The sequence below is a fragment of the Meleagris gallopavo genome, chromosome 6 (genome assembly GCF_000146605.3).
Source record: "Meleagris gallopavo isolate NT-WF06-2002-E0010 breed Aviagen turkey brand Nicholas breeding stock chromosome 6, Turkey_5.1, whole genome shotgun sequence".
Classification (NCBI taxonomy): domain Eukaryota; kingdom Metazoa; phylum Chordata; class Aves; order Galliformes; family Phasianidae; genus Meleagris; species Meleagris gallopavo.
The window spans coordinates 46,472,018-46,490,739 of record NC_015016.2 but is presented as its reverse complement, the minus strand read 5'-3'; the positions used below and the strand labels follow the sequence as shown (position 1 = coordinate 46,490,739).

Sequence of the window (18,722 nt, the reverse complement as noted above, 5' to 3'; positions counted from 1 at the left end):
TAGTTTCAGTAGCAGTCAAAGAATGGATAAGGGGTGCTTCTGATATTGTCAGAGTCCTTACTTCATTGAAGACTTCCTGTCTTCAATGTGAATATTTTTTTATCAACCAGTGGTTTGTTCTAAATGCATCCTTTCCTTTCCCTTGTACATCCTTTCCTTTGTACTGAGTTTGTTCAAATTGCTTTTCCATTTAGGTAATTCCTCCTCCTGCATACCAATCTGAATATCTATCGTTAGAAATAAAAACTAAAAAATGAGTAACAATTTGTTGGGGAAAAAAAAAAAGATTACAATTGTACTGTGTATTTAGCTTGTTTAGCTTATTTGTTCTGGTCCTTTCCTTTGCTTGTCTTTTTAAAACAGATTCTGAGATATCTGGAGGATACTTAAGTAACCTTCTATCACAGAATGGTCCTTAAATGTGATTGCAATACAATAATTAACGTATGCATCTAAATTGAAGAATAAAAGTGATTTTCTCTTGGTCAAATAACTTAATAAAACCAGAAAGTCCTATTACATTTGTACATAGACCTGTAAGATAAGGATGAATTCAATGTTATAATTACTCCAACGATTCTTTACAATTTCTTAATGAGCTTTATTTTTTATACAGAGGTCTGAAGGGTGTTATAGTTACTCTGAGTGACAGTGGACATCTGCAGTGTTCCTACCTTGGTACTGATCCTTCGCTCTTCCAGGCTCCTAGGGTTGATTCTAAGGAAATAAACTATGAAGAATTCAATGCTGAAATGAAGGAGCTTCAGAAAATCATCAAGGAAGCCACAAAAACACAAGGTATACTTCTCACGTTTACTTAGTTGTACTTAGTTTAAACTAACCAGTTTTCATTTGGTTGGTTAATAATTTATTTTTCTTTCTGTTTTCGTAATGACTATTGGAACTTACAAGATTTATGTGCCCAATTGCACATAATTATCACTTTTGCAAAGATTTAGAGGAAAAACTGACAATGCATATTCTACCTAAAAGCAAGAAGGTCTCAGAAATTTCACAGCAACAGTCTGGTGTACCTCTGAGGCGTTAGAGAGAACAGAAGTATTGATAAATTCTCTTTTGTTATTTCAATTTTTTTTCTTACACACAATGCAATTAATAAAGAATGACTCATTGAAAATGACTTTTGACTCTTTCAAAAGTGATTGTATTTGAAGAATGTAGCGAAGGATATCAAAAGCGTAATAATCATCAAAATAAACAATGTAATTGACACATATTGCATATACGAGGCACTGGAACAGACTCACCCTGTTGTAGTTTTCACAACATCAAGCCTGCTGGACTTCAAGAAGCATTTGGACAGTGCTCTTGGCCTTAGGATTTGGATTTGGGGTGATCCTGTTTGGAGCCAACAGTTAGACTCAGTTTACCCTGTGGTTTCCTTTCAACTCGGGATATTCTGTGATTCTAATAATTTGTACTGAGTTTGTTCAAATAATGACATGTAATTTCCTACAAACATCCTTTAAATTTTGCGTTTTGTAACTGAGGCATTTAAACGGAGGATCTGACTTGTGCGGGAATTGGAAGCATGCAACTTGACAGAAAATTATGGAAAAAAGTTCTTAGACAAATAGAACCACTTAAAATCTGCTTCTGCTCATAACATGTTCTTAATGTGCATTGAAGAAATAGTTGCTGTTTTCTTGGTTGAAAATTGCTAGAAAATGAGATTTATAAGCTGAAGTCTTGAGCTTGATTCTACAACGCAAAGTTTTTTTTAATGTTATTTTGTTTATTACTGTCATAATAGACCAATATTAGCGTTTTATTTTCTTTTTTCTTTTAATTTAACAAACCCTGTTATTTAAACATAAACATGTATAAAATTTCATTGTTTTTGCCACAGCTCTTCTAATAAATATTTGACAGTTTCATCTATTATAAGACTGACTATTATAACCAAAGGAAAGACAAGCATGATGAAAGCATCTGTTTGTGAAGTGAATAAACTTTTGTTTATTTGTCTTAAAACATCATGTGGAGAAATAAAAAAACATAACTGTCCTTTATAACTTTCTCTAGTAATAGTATTAGATCTCTAGTGATAGTATGAAATTGACTTGTTTCCTATGAATTTTGCTGACCTTTTATTTTCCTGTTTTGCTCTTAATTTTTTTTCTTCATCAAGGCCTTTCTAGTCTGATTTAAGATATAAGTTATTTTAGGAATGCTCTCTTCATTGTGGAGATGCACTCTAAGGAGATTTTGCTTTGATGTAACTGGCTGTACAATCTGTTAGAAAGCCTTTGCTGCAAGTAAAACTTTTCACTTAATTATGAAGAATGCTTTTCGTTTAGAATGATTTTGCTTTGTCTCATTTTGATTATTTTAGCTGTCTTTAAAATAACCGTTAATCATGTTTAGTTGAATACAGAATACCTTTGAACACTGCTCACCATTTAGTTCCTCTAGACACGATCTTTAAAATGAGCGATTGATTTTTCTGTCTTGTGGATGCACATGTGTGCAAGTAAGAGCTGGTGTTTTGAAAACATCTACCCTTACATGGAAATATTTTTTCTTTGTTTCATTTTGACTTCCAAAAATGGAAGTCATTTGGAATTAGGTCATCATATAAAAAACGTAGAGCAGCTATTTCCATAAATAAATCGTGTATTTCTGTTCAGTGCTGACCATTAAACTGTTGAACTTCAGTTATTTTATACGTTTTGGAGGAGGTTTTACATTACAAACTGAAGAAAAATTTTAAAACCTTTCTTTTCCTTAACTGTTAAGCTAACGTAAATCTAATGATATTTACATCAGCTTAGTTGACTTAAGTGATTAACCATAGATGTTTGACTCAGTTTAACAGTAAGAAAAAGATGAAGCTTTTACGTAGACTTTGTTTTTGTTGTCTGTCTTATTTCTAACAGAAAGATGACAATATGACAGAAATTGCATCAGACTTCACTGAAGGAGAAATGGTTAAGTAGGGTTAGAAAAAGGAGACCTGTAATCCAAACAAGTAAAAGGGATTTTTCTGTGTGACGTGCAATTGGCAGAACCAGTTGTGTACAGTTGGTATTGCTAATAGGTGATGTTGGAGAAATGTGCTTTGTTTTTTACTTTTCTTATTCCTTGTAGTGAAAGGAAACTTTTTCATGGAGCAGAATGAGAACTTAATTTTTCTCATTTTCTCAATAGAGTTTTTTCCCTTGACTCTCCTGTTAGAAAGAGACATAAGATGCCATTATGACCCACTAGCTGTGAGTCATTTTTGGGACCCTACTTATAATAAAATTCTTGCAGCTTTCTGAATGTGCTCATGTGCTTACTTATGCAATTAATACGTTACTTTCCCCTTTGCATCAAGTTTTCCTGCTGTTTGTTTGTTTGTTTTCCCGGGAATATGAATTTCCTGTTTGGATTTTTTGTTTTTCCAACACATTAGTTTTGAGAGATAAAAGTATATTCCGGGAAGACACAAATACCTTAGAGCTGGCCCTTTCTCCCTCCCTTTTTCTCCTTTCTCCCTTTACCCACTTAAAAATTGTGTGTAACTTTTTGCATTATATAAATGCCTTACTTGTAATTCTTACAAAATTTTTCATGTGTGTTTTTACATTGTGGATATAAATGAGTTTGTAGAGTTCTTATGTGTTAACATTCTTCAAATGAATCAGGTAACATACTGTAAACCAGCTCCATATAACATAAAAATTTTGGTAAACTTTTTTTATGCAAAGGAATTTCTGAAATTGGTTTTAGTGACACTATGCTATCGGACAGAGGGTTTCTGCCAAGCTTTTTCATCGTGAAATTATTTAGATCAAATTGTATCATATGAGAGACGTGTGTATTTTGGGGACAGGGTACTTTATTATAGGTGTACTGTTATATAGAACTGTGGAAAAAAGTTAAAAAAAAAAAAAACAAAAAACACAAAACAAACAAACTTAAGCAAAACCAAAGACTTATAGTTTTCTTGGGACCGTTGAAGATCATGGATAGCATATGTAAAATCCTGTCATAGAGTGCATTTAAATCTTTTTTTTTTCTTTCTGTAAATCAGAAATCCAGAATGGAGTCCAGGCTTAGGCTGTCTATAGAAATCTTAAAACAAACAAACAATCTGAAACTTCCTTTGTTCAGAAAACTCCAGACATTGTTGATAGTGCTTTTATAAATGGAGGTGAGAATTTGTCAAAAGAGAGTTTATTGATTTTTTTTTTTCTCTTGTTTTCTTTCAGATATTTTGCCCCAGTCTGAAAAACACAGAGATCTAATTGTCACTGCAGAAGTTTCACCGGACTTGGATGTGGAGTCTGTATGTACATGGATAAAATAATTGACAACCCATTATTGAGAGCCCTTTTTGCTTCTATTTACAAGCAATGCTACCTGACATGCTTCTCTTTATCTTACAAATGTGCCGGTAATGGATGATAACTTTGCTTTACAGCAAATGTTTAGAGACAACTTTCTAATGCTGTGGAGTTCAGTCAAATTTTCCTCCATCTTTAACAAATCAGAACATTGGGTGAGAGAACTAGAAACTAAGTCAATAACTATAGATATTATTTATGTAGCACATTAGATACTTAAAATAATGTGCAATACTAGGTTATTATAGTTCATGGCTGTCTGTGGGTAAGTGGATGTACGTTGTATACTTCCACATCTTAGGTTTGAAAACAGCAATGAAATGTGAGGTATTTTTGTAGTAGAATTGTGTATATCATAGCCATCGTGTTTATAGATATAATAACTTGCAATGCACATGGTATATTTCTTCATTTTTGTATAAACAGTTTTTAAGACTGTTTGCACTCATACTTGCTATTTGAGGTAATGTCTTCTGCACTTGTTTCTGGCCTGTTTCACAGCTTGTGATATAGCGTAAGCTTTGTATCTTTTTAAACGTAGCTGAAACATCTGAAATAGTGATTACTATTTATTCGTTTATGTTTGGAACTGAGCTTCTGCATAGCATCCAGTTGTCTTTCAGAAATTTTCTTCCTGATCATTTTAACTTAAGTAATTAAAATTACGTTATCTTTTAGTTAGTGACCTTTCCAATTCAATTTTGGCTAAGCAAAAGTATTATTCAATATCCTCTGGTGTAGCAGCCTAGCTAGAGTTTATTGATCTTATATGCAAATATAATTTCTGAAAACCAGTTCAAATCCAAATTTAGGGGAGTTTATATTGTTGGTTAAAGTTTTTTATGTGAGCCTTTCAGGACATGATCACTGCACTGTAACATATGTAACTAATCATTTCTAGCCACTGATTTCTGCAGAAACGATTTTCATGACTATCTACCATTTTAAAAATACACAGGGAACTGCTTTTTAATACTTTTGAAAGTCTATTTGATACCTTTATTTAAAGTCTATTACTATTACTACTGCTGCTGTTGCTATTATTTGATAGACCTCTTTATAATATGGCCCAGCACTTGCCTGTGGAAAAGATTAGCTGGTGAGAAAAAGGGACAGAGTGACATGATCTTGGCTACTGTCATAATCTCTTCAGAACACTTAAAATTGTTGGGCCTGCAAAATGCTCTAATGTTGTACTCATTTGCCCAACCTTCCAGATGCAAGTGGTCTGCTTTGGATATAAGTAACTCAATATACTGAATGAACTACAACCTTTAGTCTTTATTATGTCTTAGCTTCCCAAAGGGAAGAGTTTCTTGGATGTTCCTTCAGTATCCATCTAGGAAGGAAAAATATTCTAAGACTTATCACAGACAAGGATGAGTAAAAGCAAATGTGAACCATTTTAGAGCTTCTACAGGTTTGCAAACACTATTTCTTCTTGTGTGAGGAGATATAAACTGTGATGTGTAGTAGGAGCAAAGAGTATTTAATGCCATCTCCTAAGTGCAGCCTCTGATTCAGGAAGTCCCAGCTGATTATGGTATGGTATGAGTATGGTATGCCAAGGCAAGGATCAGTCTCTTTGCATCCATGCTATTGTTTCAGGATCAGCCACTTAACAGTAGTCAGAGATGGTTTGCTTGACAAGCCAGTTGTCTAATCCAATATGAAAGTCACTGTGTTTTTACAATGAGGAAAAGTATACAATGCACAAATGAAAGTCCTGCTTCTAGAACCCAGAGGGAACCTACCACCTTCCTGACTTCTTAATAACTTTGCATATGTGAACCTTATATTGTCATGTTGAGGTGGAAAAGAATAGATAAACGACACAAGATTTATTATCATTATTATTTTGAAAACATTGCTTCCATCATAAGAGTGAATTTGTGCTGGGAATTCAGTATTACAGCAGAAATTAGGTATTTCTTTAAAACAAACTAGTGTAGACAAGTAGGAAAACTTCTTAAACTGTTGACACGACCCTGTTCCAAAATTAAATCTGTGCATAAAACGAGATATTAAAACAGACTACAGTGCCAAGATGAATTTTGCATTAGATGAAATTACCTAATGAAATAGAAATAAGCATGAGTAACAAAATGCCTGCCGTAGTTTCTTTTGAAGTTCAAAATATATTTATGGTTTATAAGATTGCATGCTGTGTGCTGTGATTTTATAGTACGTGCTAAGATTTGGCCATTGGTAGATTGGAAGTCACCTTTCCCTAGTAAGTAACAGGAGGAATTTCCAAAATTTAAATAAATATACAGAAAAAGGAAATGTGCCAAGCAAAACAGTTCAAATATTCATATACACATCATACTGTATTAGTTCCTTATATAAACAATATTCATGAGCTATTTCTATCCTTTTTGCTGGCAATTTCGAACAGGCTTTACGTTTTCAGGAGCTCAGAAATGTATGTTGTGTATTTTAGTCTGTCGTCAGAATGATAAGTCCTTTACAGCTATTTCCTTGTTTGCTGTGCTGATGATAGGAAAGCAATATTACATTTATTGTGTTCACTCATTCATGCATAATACTGAATTTCTGTTTTCATCTTTTTCTTCACAGCAAGCCATTGACAGTGAAATAAAAGCAGAGGTAGTACCATCAGTCACAGTAAAGGTACTGTGCCTAACTCAAACCATAGTGAATAATAGTGGCAAATCTTGTAAAACTTGGAGTGTTTTCTGTGTACTTCATTTAAATTACGAAAATGAGTAGAATTGGAACTGCTTCTGTATACTTATTTCTCTTTTCCTTCACATGACAAGTATTTATCTCGCAAGACTTCTGTTGAAGTTAGAATGTTTGGAATTTGGATAGATTTATCAAGAAGATACCACAAAAACAAATAACTAAAAAGGGTGGAGGGAAGTTGTTTTTGAAGTAATAAGAATATTTTTCCAACACTTCTCAGAGCAGATAAATATTTATTTACTCAAAACACAAGGATTGTTACCTTCAGCTGCCTTTTTAGTTGTTAATAAGCAAGAAATCACTTTCTCTTGTAAAAACAATTTCACAAATTTTGTTAGTGCAAAAAAAAAAGCCAGGAAAATCTAATCTGAAAATTGACATCATTGCAATCCTCCCTGAGAACTGTTACCTCTGGTTATAAAGGAAGTGTATTGTATAGGATAATTTTATTTTTTGAGTTTGAGAATCTTTTCTAGGACTACCAGTGGAGGAAAACTGGGGCTTTGTTTTTGAGAAGTTTCTGAAAAATTTAGAGCTTGACAGAGCTAGTAATTGAAGAGAACTTCCTTACATTAATGTAGCTTACTTGTACTTAGCCCAGCATCTTTCTCTACCTTTTCAAGTGACAAAATGAGGGAGGACAAAACCTTAATCCTGGTCAAGTCTGTGACTATGAAACCTCAAGAGTTCAACCTGATAGTATTTGGCAGCTGATTAGGCTGTTTGTGAATATGGGGCTACCTTAAAATACATGATGTAAATAGACTTCAGAGAAGTATGAATTCATCAAACCCCAAACTACAGCTCCTTCAGGAAATTTTTAACAAAACTTGGTGCTTCTGACAAAATTTGCAGTAAGAAGGGATTTGTTTCATTTCAGACTCCTATGTGCAGCTGAAAGCCAAGCAGTATTGAGCAGGTTCTTGAACTGTAATTGAATGCCTTGACTTGTTTGGAGGATTGGGATTTGGGTAGGAAAGATGTAGTCAGACAGAGGGTCACAGCATGAAGTATGTTGGCAACTCTATGTGGTTTATAGCCCTTTCATGCTGTAGAGAGGTGGTTGAAGATCTGACTTTATAAAGTAACCCTATGAATTACGCTTGGTGCTCCCTCTGGAAAATGTGTAGGTTTGCCTAAATTACATTTGAAATGACCAATTAGGGTATAGTAGCTGCTTTAGAAAGTTGATAAATAGTCAGACAATTAGCTTGCACTGAATTTTTTGTGGTTGCAGTCAGCAGATCTGGCAGTGCCCAGCTGGTTGGCTTAGAGGTAACCCAAGTGGGTTTACACAGCTGCATTCACTGAATTACATTGTACCTGAAACAGTTCTGAGCTGAGGGCAAGAATGGGTTTTTAAAACTGTATGCCCCTCTTTTGGGGCTGAGGCACAGAGCAGATAATCTCCAAAAGCAATTTGTGAAGAGCATTATTTTGTTTTTAAAGTAATGCACTGAAAGTTTTGTAGCAACTTCAAATGTCACTGTCTTAATCAAAAATTTTCTGAGATGTGCAGTCTTATGTATTTTGTACTTAGTGAATTTAGCTAAGTCTCTTGATTTCTTCTTCACTGTTTCTTTTATGAAAGTTCTGTTTTCAGAAAATGGAGCTATTTACCTGACGTATGTACAGAGCTCCATCCACAGTGATCCTTCCTAGTTTTATTTGCTGCCATAAGAAACCATGGATGACCTGAGGGCCTGAGTCTGTAGCTCAAACTTATTGCTGTTAAGTCAAATTAGATGTTACTGTTCATTCCTTTAAAGTACTCCAACTTCGTAACACTTCAATTGTTTTATAACTTTAAGAGTATTTTCCTAAACTGATTTGACCTGCCTGTAGTGAGTTAATGCATAGACCAGAAATACAAAACAAATGATAATAAATAGCAGATCATATATGTACAGACCATGTTTAGATGTAGGTCACCACTGTACTTTTTGTTTTAGACCCACTAACAGGTAATCTTTTGATAACCATTCAGTTTGTAACCAGTTCTCTCTCTTAACAGTAGAAACACCCAGTGCCACTCCAGCTGTGTAGTTAGGCCACCTCTTGTAATCTAAAGATTTAGGTGTGCTAGGCATACTGTATAATAAGTTGTAAAATTTGTTTATAGTACAAGATTGAATAGAACTTAATTCTGAAATTATTCAGAAAGCCATTAATTGTTCAGTAGTTAGAGGGAATAATTTCTTAGGTTAGCTTTGCTTTTGTTTATTTATTTATTTATTTACATATATAAATATATATATATATTTATATGTTTATATATTTATATATATTTTTGCTTTAATTATCTAAAAGAAACAATATTTTATTTTTCTTTACATTAAAATAAAAGTAAATGACATTTGCAAAATGTTAACATATCTTAAGTAGGAATTTGTCATTAGATGGTCTTTGTTAAAGTTACAAAGAATGTGAGAAATCACCTCTTTTTTTTTTTGCTACATTTTTTAATTCTTACTTTTCAATTTTGTGAGTAAATAAGAACTGTAAAAATTGTTTTTGTGGTTGAAACTTGCAGTTCTTAAACATTGCTGCAGTGGTCATTGCAGGGTTTTATGGTCTTTTTGCTGGTTGCGTGGTTATGTTAGTTTTCTGCTATAGAAATCAGTTTGTTGTTTGATTTAAATAATTCTGTATTTCAATTGCTCTAGGTAACAATGCAGAGCAAAGTGACTGCGCAGAAACCATACCTGGCAGTGTGTGTCCAAGCTCCATTAGCAGTGACCTGTGACCAGTTCACCTTTAATGATTTAGGTAAGTTATTGTAATACTTTTAAAACTATGGTATCATATTCCTTTTTCTGAGGGTGTTTGTAAGGTGTAGTTGAGCCTCCATCAAGAGAATCATTGCTGATATGCAATGCAAGTAGTTACAAATATGCCTTATGTGCACTCTGCAGCATCTTTCTTCCAGCTGTGGAAAATAACAACAACAAAAAAAGTGTATAGGAGTGGAGTTGCTTCCATGATTACAGTATGACATGTGGCAGGTGAGAAGAGGCAGGGTGACAATTCAATGATGGAGATGGAAAAATCAATTGATTGTCTGGTCTGTTTATGGGGGCTTTTTGTTTGTTTGTTTTTTTTGGTGGCACTTCTGTCTGTGTAGAATGGCATTGGTGAGCTAAAAGCAGAGACAGAAAACTTGACCTGTTTGCTAGCCTAACATGTTAGAACTTAATAACTTTTGGTGATTCTTCCAATAAGATTGCAGATTGTGAATGGAGCTGAGGAACAAAAAAGTGTGTCCTGTTGCCTCAGTTGGGACCAGTTTTGGATTGAAATGTGGATTACTGGTTCCTATTGAAAGAGGGCTTTACTGACTTGTTCTAATCTGAAGGGACAGTTCTTATTTTTCCTAAACATGTGACGAGAACAAAGGGCTTATTACTTTGGAGGATATTAAGATTGCCATATAAAATAACATTTGCTTTGGAGTTTTCTGACAAGATTGTACGTAGTTAAGGGATAAAGATAAATGAATGGAAACAACTATCCTAATTTTATGAAGTATTTCCTGGAAACTTCCTGGAAATGGAAATTGTATTGCTTTCGTGTGAATGCTCCTATTATTTGATTTAATTGTTTGTTTGTTTTTTAGATCCAGGATCATCTGAAACTGTGGTCCTGTCTGTCTTCTTGAAGGGAAATTTTCCTCCATCAGAACTAGAAGGAAATTGTGTGTTTTCATGTAATACACCAACAGGTAAGGCTTTGAAGATAACAAAATTTTTTTAAGGTCTTTTCTTTACATGTTTTTGTGAGCTTTGTTTTGAAAAACTTTAAAGACAGATAGTAATGGAAGAAATAATTATAGAGCAGATGGCTCTGCTACCAGTCAACAAGACCTAGACAGAGTGAGTTGGTGAGTTGGGCATAGAGGAACCTTATGAGCTTCAACAAGAGGATGTATAGAGCGCTGCACCTGGGAAGGAATAGCCACATGCATCAGTACAGGAGGGGCTGACCTGCTGGAAAAGGGGCTCTGCAGAAGGACTTAAGGGATTCCGGTGAATGTGAGTCAGCGGTATGCCCTTGTGGCCAAAATATCCAGTGGTATACTGGGGTGCATTAAAAAGACTGTGGCCATCAGGTCAAATAAGGAGATGTCCCCCTCTACTCTGCTCTAGTGAGGCCACATCTGGAATATTCTGTCCAGTTCTCAGCCCCTGAGTTCAAGAAAGACAGGGAACTTCCAGAGAGAATCTAGTGAAAGGCCACAATGATATTTAGGGGCTCAGAGCATCTCCTGTAGGAGGAGAAGCTGAGAGACCTGGGACTGTTGAGCCTGGAGAAGACTGACTGGGGGAGGGGGAACTCATCACTGTTAATAAATATCAGAAGTGTGGGAGTCAGGTTGATGTGGCCAAGCTCTTTTCAGTGATGTGCAGCGACAGGGCAAAGGGCAGTAGGCACAAACTGGAGCACAGGAGGTTCCATACAAACATGAGGAAGAAATTTTTTCTTTGGGGGATTTGACAGAGCGCTAGAACAGGCAGCTCAGAGAGGATGTACAGTCTCCTTCTCTAGAGATGTTGAAGACCTGCCTGGATGCTTTCCTGTGTGACCTGCTGTAGAGAACCTGCTTTAGCAGAAGGTTGGACTTGATCTCCAGAGGTTCCTTCCAAAATCTGCAATTTTGTGGTTCTGTGTAATAATGTATATCCAAATCTTGTCTTGCTTTTTTATTTAATTTTTTGTAGCATCATCAGGTTATGTGAACAGTAAAATCATTATCTTACGGCTTGGGAAGCAGCTGTACCAGCTTTCCCTCTGCCAATCAATTTCTGTTCTGCTCTTTAAGGGACCACCTCTTGGAGTGAGAAGTTAATTACATCTTTATGGCTATTCAGCCTTCTGGGGCTGCCAGCAACTGCGACAATAACTGCCTCCCTACAGAGGAAGAAAATAAGCATTGGGAGTGATTATTCCTCACTTCCCTTTTAACAACAGCTTAACGTATTCATTCTAAACAAATAAAGTGACCCGAAAGAATAGAAGTTAAGTCATTCTATTTTATAATGCCCTAGTGACTATAATATTAGAATATGTAAATTTGCCCTGCTATCCATAACTGAAGACTAGTTTACTTAGTTTGCTACACACAGCCTCAGGAATATGTGTTAGGCTACATGAAGAGCTCTATTTATGTAGGGCTTCCAAGTTACGTTAAACGCAGCATAGCCCAGTTGAAGCAATCTGTTCTTTCTTCACTTCTCACTGCTTGGCTTTGCACCCGCACCTCCTCCCTTGTTGTGCTCCTACAATCAGAAGTTATTACTCAGCCAGATTTGCTGATTTGGCTCCTTGCGTGCACACAGAGCTGTGACAGTGCTATGGGGAGGGTAATACAGAGTGAGCTAGCATCAAAGAAATGCACATTATCCTATGTATGTTCTTATATTTAAGCATCACTTCTCACTTGAAAGATGGTATTTATGACAATAGTCTACATGGTGTGTCAACTTTATGTACTTCTAGACAAAACTGAAGCTCGTAGTTTTTAAGAACTTAATCTTGCCCTTGTTAGACTAGGCTTGAAGGTATGGGCAGAGGATGGAAGGAAAAGGATATTCCTCCTTTTTTCTTAAAAGTCTACACAAATGGCTTGTACTACTTCAGTCCTCCTGTTTTGTGACTCTCAGACTGCTTATGCCTTGTGAATGACTTGCTGTAACTTCATAAGTGTCCAATTTAAAGTGATATGGCTTTAGACAGCGATGACTATATAGATAGTATTCTCTTGAGCATCTTGGATCCTCTGATTCTGAAAGCATGCTTTGTGTTTTGCTGGTTTTGTGCCTGTGATTTTGCTTTACAAGATGAGAATATCAAATTTAAGTGTTTTTTCATATTGCCAGATGGATGTGTTATTATTTAATTCAGATGATATTAGTTACACCTCTTGTATTTTAGTTATTAGGTTGAATTTTGCGTGTAGGAAGGTAAAGAAACCTATCTTGAATATGTTTGATTGCTTACATACAGTTAAAAAAAAAAAAATCCCCAGAAAACATGATATCTAACAAAATCAGTGAAGAAAATTAATAATAATACAAAAAAAATTAGTTATAGAATTTACAAAACCTCTAAATAAAAGAGCATAAACATTAAGATCTTACTAAAATTTTGCATATTCATTTAAATTATTAAGCTGAAATTTTTCTGTTTAATTACATAAAAAAGCAGATTCTGCTCGTACAAGGCAAATAAATCCTTAAGTAATATACTGGTACACAAAAATTGAGTGCCTTTGTGACTTTATTTTATCTAAATACAGACCTTCTTCTTCTTTAACATTTCATATTTGTGGCCAAATCAGTCTTCAGTGCATCTCTGTGGGATTCATACAGCTGAATGTTAATATGAGTCACGGAGTTGGACTGAACTGTGCTATTGATGAATGTGGTCTCATGTCTGTTTTCTTTTGGCTCATACTAGGTTTTTATGCATTGTCTACTTAACAGTCATTTCTTTTAAACCTGTTACTACATTTTCTTTTCTTTCTTATTAGAGTAGCATCTTATGTTTTTATCTTTTTTTTTTTTCCTTCCCTTTTGTGCTATTGCTGGTTATACGGTAGAGCTCAATCCTGAAGGTAAGTGAATGGAAAAATCAGACGTGAATGGTCTCATGAGTGAGCATATACTGACTAAAGCAGATCTGGAAGTGAGCTATTACATCACCTATTATTTCTTTAAGCTTTCTTCTTGCCTTGGATAGCTGTGCTACAGAAGTGTGAATATCTGAGAAATTTGAAAGTAAATGAGGCTTAGAAATAAGAAAAAATATTCATGGGAGAACAGAAACTAGTAAAAAACGTTTGCTGAAGTATGTCACACCTTAACATATATCATATAGAAATTCTACAATATACTAAATATCTCGTGCATTGAGATGGAAAACACAATCGTATGCTCCTTTGTTATTGTATTTCTAGCTATCTATTCAACCTTCACTAAGAATTCATTGGGTAGCAAAATCACAGCTGTGGTTTTTCGTTTTTTTTCCTGCAACTGAAACAGCCATTAAGGTTTTGTAGCTAACTCTATGCTGTTTGGACAGAATAGCTCTGAGAGTGATGTCACTAACATCCATTCATTCCAGTTCCTTTTGGAATTGTCTTTTTCAAGGCTACAAAGCAACTTTACAACTGGCACAATCAGTGCAGAACTTAACTGTCATTCTGGTAGATATGGTATTTACAAAAGGTTCAGTTAAAAGACAGAGCAGGACCTGAAAGGTGCTTTACATATAAATGGGCTAAAAAGAGGGAAAGGTGCAGTGTAGTTGTGTGCATGTATTGGGTAGGTAAGGGTGCTTACTAACTTAAAAAAGGCACATACGTATTAAATACAAATTCACCCATGTTTGAGGGAAAATTAAGTTGTTTGTCGTGGTTTTAGACTATTTCTTCAGTTTGCAGTTTTCTCCTAAAAATAAGAATGCTAAGATGTTTATGTGTTTAAGTTTTGTCTTTCAATATTGGTGTTCCAATGAGCATGTCAAGAGAAGTGGAAAAGTAGATAACTGTTAACAGTTCTCTTCCTCTTCTGGTTTCTGTGTATTTCAGGTGTTCTAACAGAAATGGGTTCTTGAACCATCTCAGTAAATTTTTTCTTTTTTTTTGGTAAAAATAGCTACATCCCTAAGGCAGGTTTTATTCTCTTAAGTAATTTTAAAAAACACTGTAAAAATTAAGTGAATAAAATATTTAAAATGTGTGTGTAATCCGAAAGGAAAGGTTATTTTCTGAAACTGAAGATTCTTTCTTTTAAGAAATTTTTTCTCCATATGAAAACTTGCTGATGCTGAAGGGAATACTGTGGAGCACAGTGAATCTCCCTGGAAAAATCTGTTTAGTTTATTGTGAGGTGCACTGGACTGGTTAAATTCATTTTGTCAGTATCAGAAAAGGCAGATTTTCTGCAGATTTAACATCCTAAATTGGAGATCTGTACTTGAATTCTTTTCTTTTTACAATGTGCATCAGATGTTATGTTGTTGACATGATTAAAATTGGATAAAGAAGTTGTTTGAAAATGAAATTTTAACTATGGTGTTATGTAACTGTTTTGATTGTAAGTGCATAGTATGAGTTAATTCAAATAATACTATTGTTATGAGGTAACCTTTTATAAAATTTCTGTTGCTTTTCAGTTTAACTTCTGTATATGGCAGTGGAAATCCAAGAAAAAAATATATATTTTCAAGTTTTTTCTTTTTTGTTAATACAGTACTAGAATTGTATATCATTAAATGTATCCCAACTCTGAATGAAGGGAAATCCATCACTAGAGATAATATCAAACAACTGAGGAAGCTGTTTTCCACTCATTGTTGCCATTTTGATTATTTCTACTGCCACTTAAAATTACTCTAGCAGTCCTAAAAATCATTGTATTTCAATTGAATACTTCAATAAGAACTTTTCACTGTGGTGATAAATTTTGCTGTAGGTTTTTGTTTTGGTTTCTTATGTATATGGGTTTTTATGGATGATATGGACTCATCAACTAGAAAACTCCATAGCTAGATACCATGTGATTTAGTTTCCATCTGAATTTTCTCTGTATTATTGAATAAACTTTCAATATTTCAGATAGGCAGACTTGTAACAGGCTATCTAGAAGTTGCATTGAAGTAAGAAGAACATAATCTACTAAAATACAAAACCATTTCAAAATTCTTTTGGCTAGTTTTGTTACTAAATTTTTCCTGTTGACAGTATTCCCTAAGCTTAATAGTAAGATGTTTCTAAGATGTTTATATAATGTTTTCATCAAGAAAATATTTTAATTATTTTTTCTATCTGACTGTGAAGATATGATTTGAATGAATCATTCTGAAAGGTCATGGATTTATTTTCAGGAATTTCCCTTGGAACCTAGGGGCATTCTAATTTTGGGACCTGTGTTGAGTTTTCTGCTGTTTCTGTTTCTACACTGATTTTTTTTTTAATAAGTTTCTGCTGAATAGCTACTTGGTTGTGTTATTAGCCGACCAAAAGAGCTAATGAACTAGGAACTGACAACCAGCAGGGTGAATCTCAGCTTTCTGGTAACAACCTCTCTTCCCCCAAGACAAATCCTTGCAGTAATTTTTCTTCGCAAGAGATCTGTGAAGTAGCAAACAAACCAAATGTTAACAAAAAATGTTGCTGTAGATGTTGGTTGAACAGCTGAGCTATGTTTGTATATTAGACTTCTCAGCTTACGTGACTGACAGCCTGTGTAGCTTTTGGTTTCATGACTTTTCTGCCCTGGTATGATCCATGACAGTAAGTTAATACGCTATTGTTAAACCTGTTCTTTGTTGATTTCTGTTGGAGTATTTGAATTTCATATTTTTGGGAAATAGTGAGTGATTATTATTATGATGTTAATGCTATTCTCAGTAAGGTCTCTATAATGATATCTGTACCTGCACAAAACAATGCTAATTAGCTGCTTCATCAAAGAAGTCCCGCTTAAAAAAGCCATACAGACTGACTGTCCAGAAGAGCAAGCAGTCTGTATTTCATGGCCCCCAGCATTTTCATCTTTCACCTAGAACATACTGTGTATCATCTGACATGCCAACCAGTTTAGATAATGCTTAGATCTGTGCAAATCTCACTCATTCTAATTAATGTTTTTGTTAGTGTGAAAACGTCCTCTTTTCTCTTGCACCATTCTGATAAAATTACGAGTCGAATGATGACATTTAATGTACTGTAATGAATAAAAACTCAATATTGAAGCAATTAGGGGCTAACCAGATTGCTTAGGAGCATTCATTAAATCCAAATCTATTATTTTGTAGTTGAGTCTCGTGTGAGAAAGAGGTACATTATAGCAGTTCTGGGATTTTGCATTGATGCCATGAAGGCTGCTAAATGGAGTTGGACTCCCCTTAATATGCTTTTGTTATTATTGATCCTATTATTGAAGTGTATTATTATCAAAATGGTCATAAGTGAATATTCTGATTCAAAAATAAACAAAAACAACAAAATTGGAAGTTATATCCAAAAAAATATTTGGAGGCGTTGATTTAAATTAGAAAATGTGGAGAGGTATACAGAGGTAGGCAATTGAGATTTCTAATTCTAGTTTGAAGGTCATTAATTTGTTCTGTCCATAATTTGGATAGAGATTTTTAAGTTATATGTTTGCACCTCTGTCTTGTTTGTCAGAAAGATTGTCATATACAAACAACTTGTGATGCTTTTTGGTGAAGAATGGATACAGTTTTTGTATAAAAATAACAAAAAATAAGACTGTTTGTTCTTATAAGGGAGGTAGTTTGGGAATGTTCCTGATAAAAATACTTATTTCAATTTGGTGTTCAAAGCATCAGGGACAATCGTGCAGCTGTCTCATGTATTGAAATGGAATTGTTTGTTTAAAGAGTTTAAATAAACTGTTACCAATCTTTACTTCATGTTAATTGGTGTGAATGCAGGTATGCAGTGGATTTGGGTAATAATGTTTGCCTCCCATTTACTTATAAATACTCGCTTTGAAAGGTGAATAAGGTGTTCAAGTTTAAAGTTGTTGTACATGGAGTGTTAATTAAAAAAAAAAAATTGTAGGTTTTGTTATAGGATATTCTTTAATTGCATTATAAATACCTCTTAATTCCTTCCAGACAGCAGCATAAAATATCTTTTATTCAGAATATGGGTAAGAAAGATGATTCTGTATGTTCTTCCACTTTAGGGATACCGAAATTTGCCCAGTGTAAATTCAAGCTGCCTTTGCGATTAGTTTGCTTTCCAGCTCAACCTTCAAAATCAGCAAACCACAAGCTAACTATTGATACCAATAAGCCTCCCATCAGTTTTCTCACCATTTTTCCAGGTAGGTTTTAAAATATGCCTCTGACAGGAGATGTATTAGAAACTCAGACAGGAATTGTTTGCAAAAATTATGAAATAATTAACAAAACTAACATGAGAATGTTTAAAAGGTACATATTGAAAAAAATGATGGAATAACATTTAAAAATAGGCAATCAACCTTGTCTAGTATATCTGGTTTTGATTAAAATCTGAAGATTTTTGTATGCAGGGAATGTGAACCAAGATCTACTTTGTATGTATCCAGAAAATAATTTGATACAAAATGCAACAGTGGTGTTTTAATGGAGAGAATGTGGGCATTCATTTTTGGGTGGTTATGTGGGTGGTCATGAGATACGAAGAAGAAACAGGGCAGAGCATGTCATAAATTAGTACAGTGGCTTTGGAGAAATATTTGCAAGAGTAATATGGTAATAGAGGGAATTAGGTGATGTATAGGACTAGTAAAATATGAATTAAATAATATGAATGAGTATTATAAAAAAAAAATATTCTGCTGTAGTTATGTGCTCATGATTTGGAAGAGATAGAAAAGGTGGAAGTTATCACAAGAATATTCTGTGGTAAAATGTTGTATGAGTATAAGTGAACCAGTAGGAAGTTAGGATGGATTAGACAAAATGGTTCCAGGATGGAAACAAGTAAGTTATTATGTGCCGGCATACAGTACTGGATTCTGGTTGCTGATACTGAAAGTGAATTAAAACTCAAAAGTGTAGAAAAGGCTATGAGAATTGCCTGGGGATTTGAAGAAGAGAATTAAAAGAGAATTACTCATTTAGATGAATAAAACACTTGCA

The 18,722-nt window shown here is 34.4% G+C and overlaps 1 protein-coding gene across 4 annotated transcripts in view; it reads left to right on the top strand.

The window, feature by feature from the left end:
- BBS9 (Bardet-Biedl syndrome 9) overlaps positions 1–18,722 on the top strand; it is a 277,203-nt gene that overhangs the window by 50,209 nt on the left and 208,272 nt on the right. For 3 of the 4 annotated variants that reach the window (XM_019616668.2, XM_031553991.1, XM_031553993.1), the window contains 7 exons: positions 617–798; positions 4,218–4,294; positions 6,933–6,986; positions 9,728–9,830; positions 10,678–10,782; positions 13,660–13,674; positions 17,780–17,920. In XM_019616668.2, coding sequence (XP_019472213.1) covers positions 617–798; positions 4,218–4,294; positions 6,933–6,986; positions 9,728–9,830; positions 10,678–10,782; positions 13,660–13,674; positions 17,780–17,920 — 677 coding nt within the window. The remainder of the gene's footprint in view (positions 1–616; positions 799–4,217; positions 4,295–6,932; positions 6,987–9,727; positions 9,831–10,677; positions 10,783–13,659; positions 13,675–17,779; positions 17,921–18,722) is intronic. The other variant, XM_031553992.1, reaches the window with a different exon arrangement.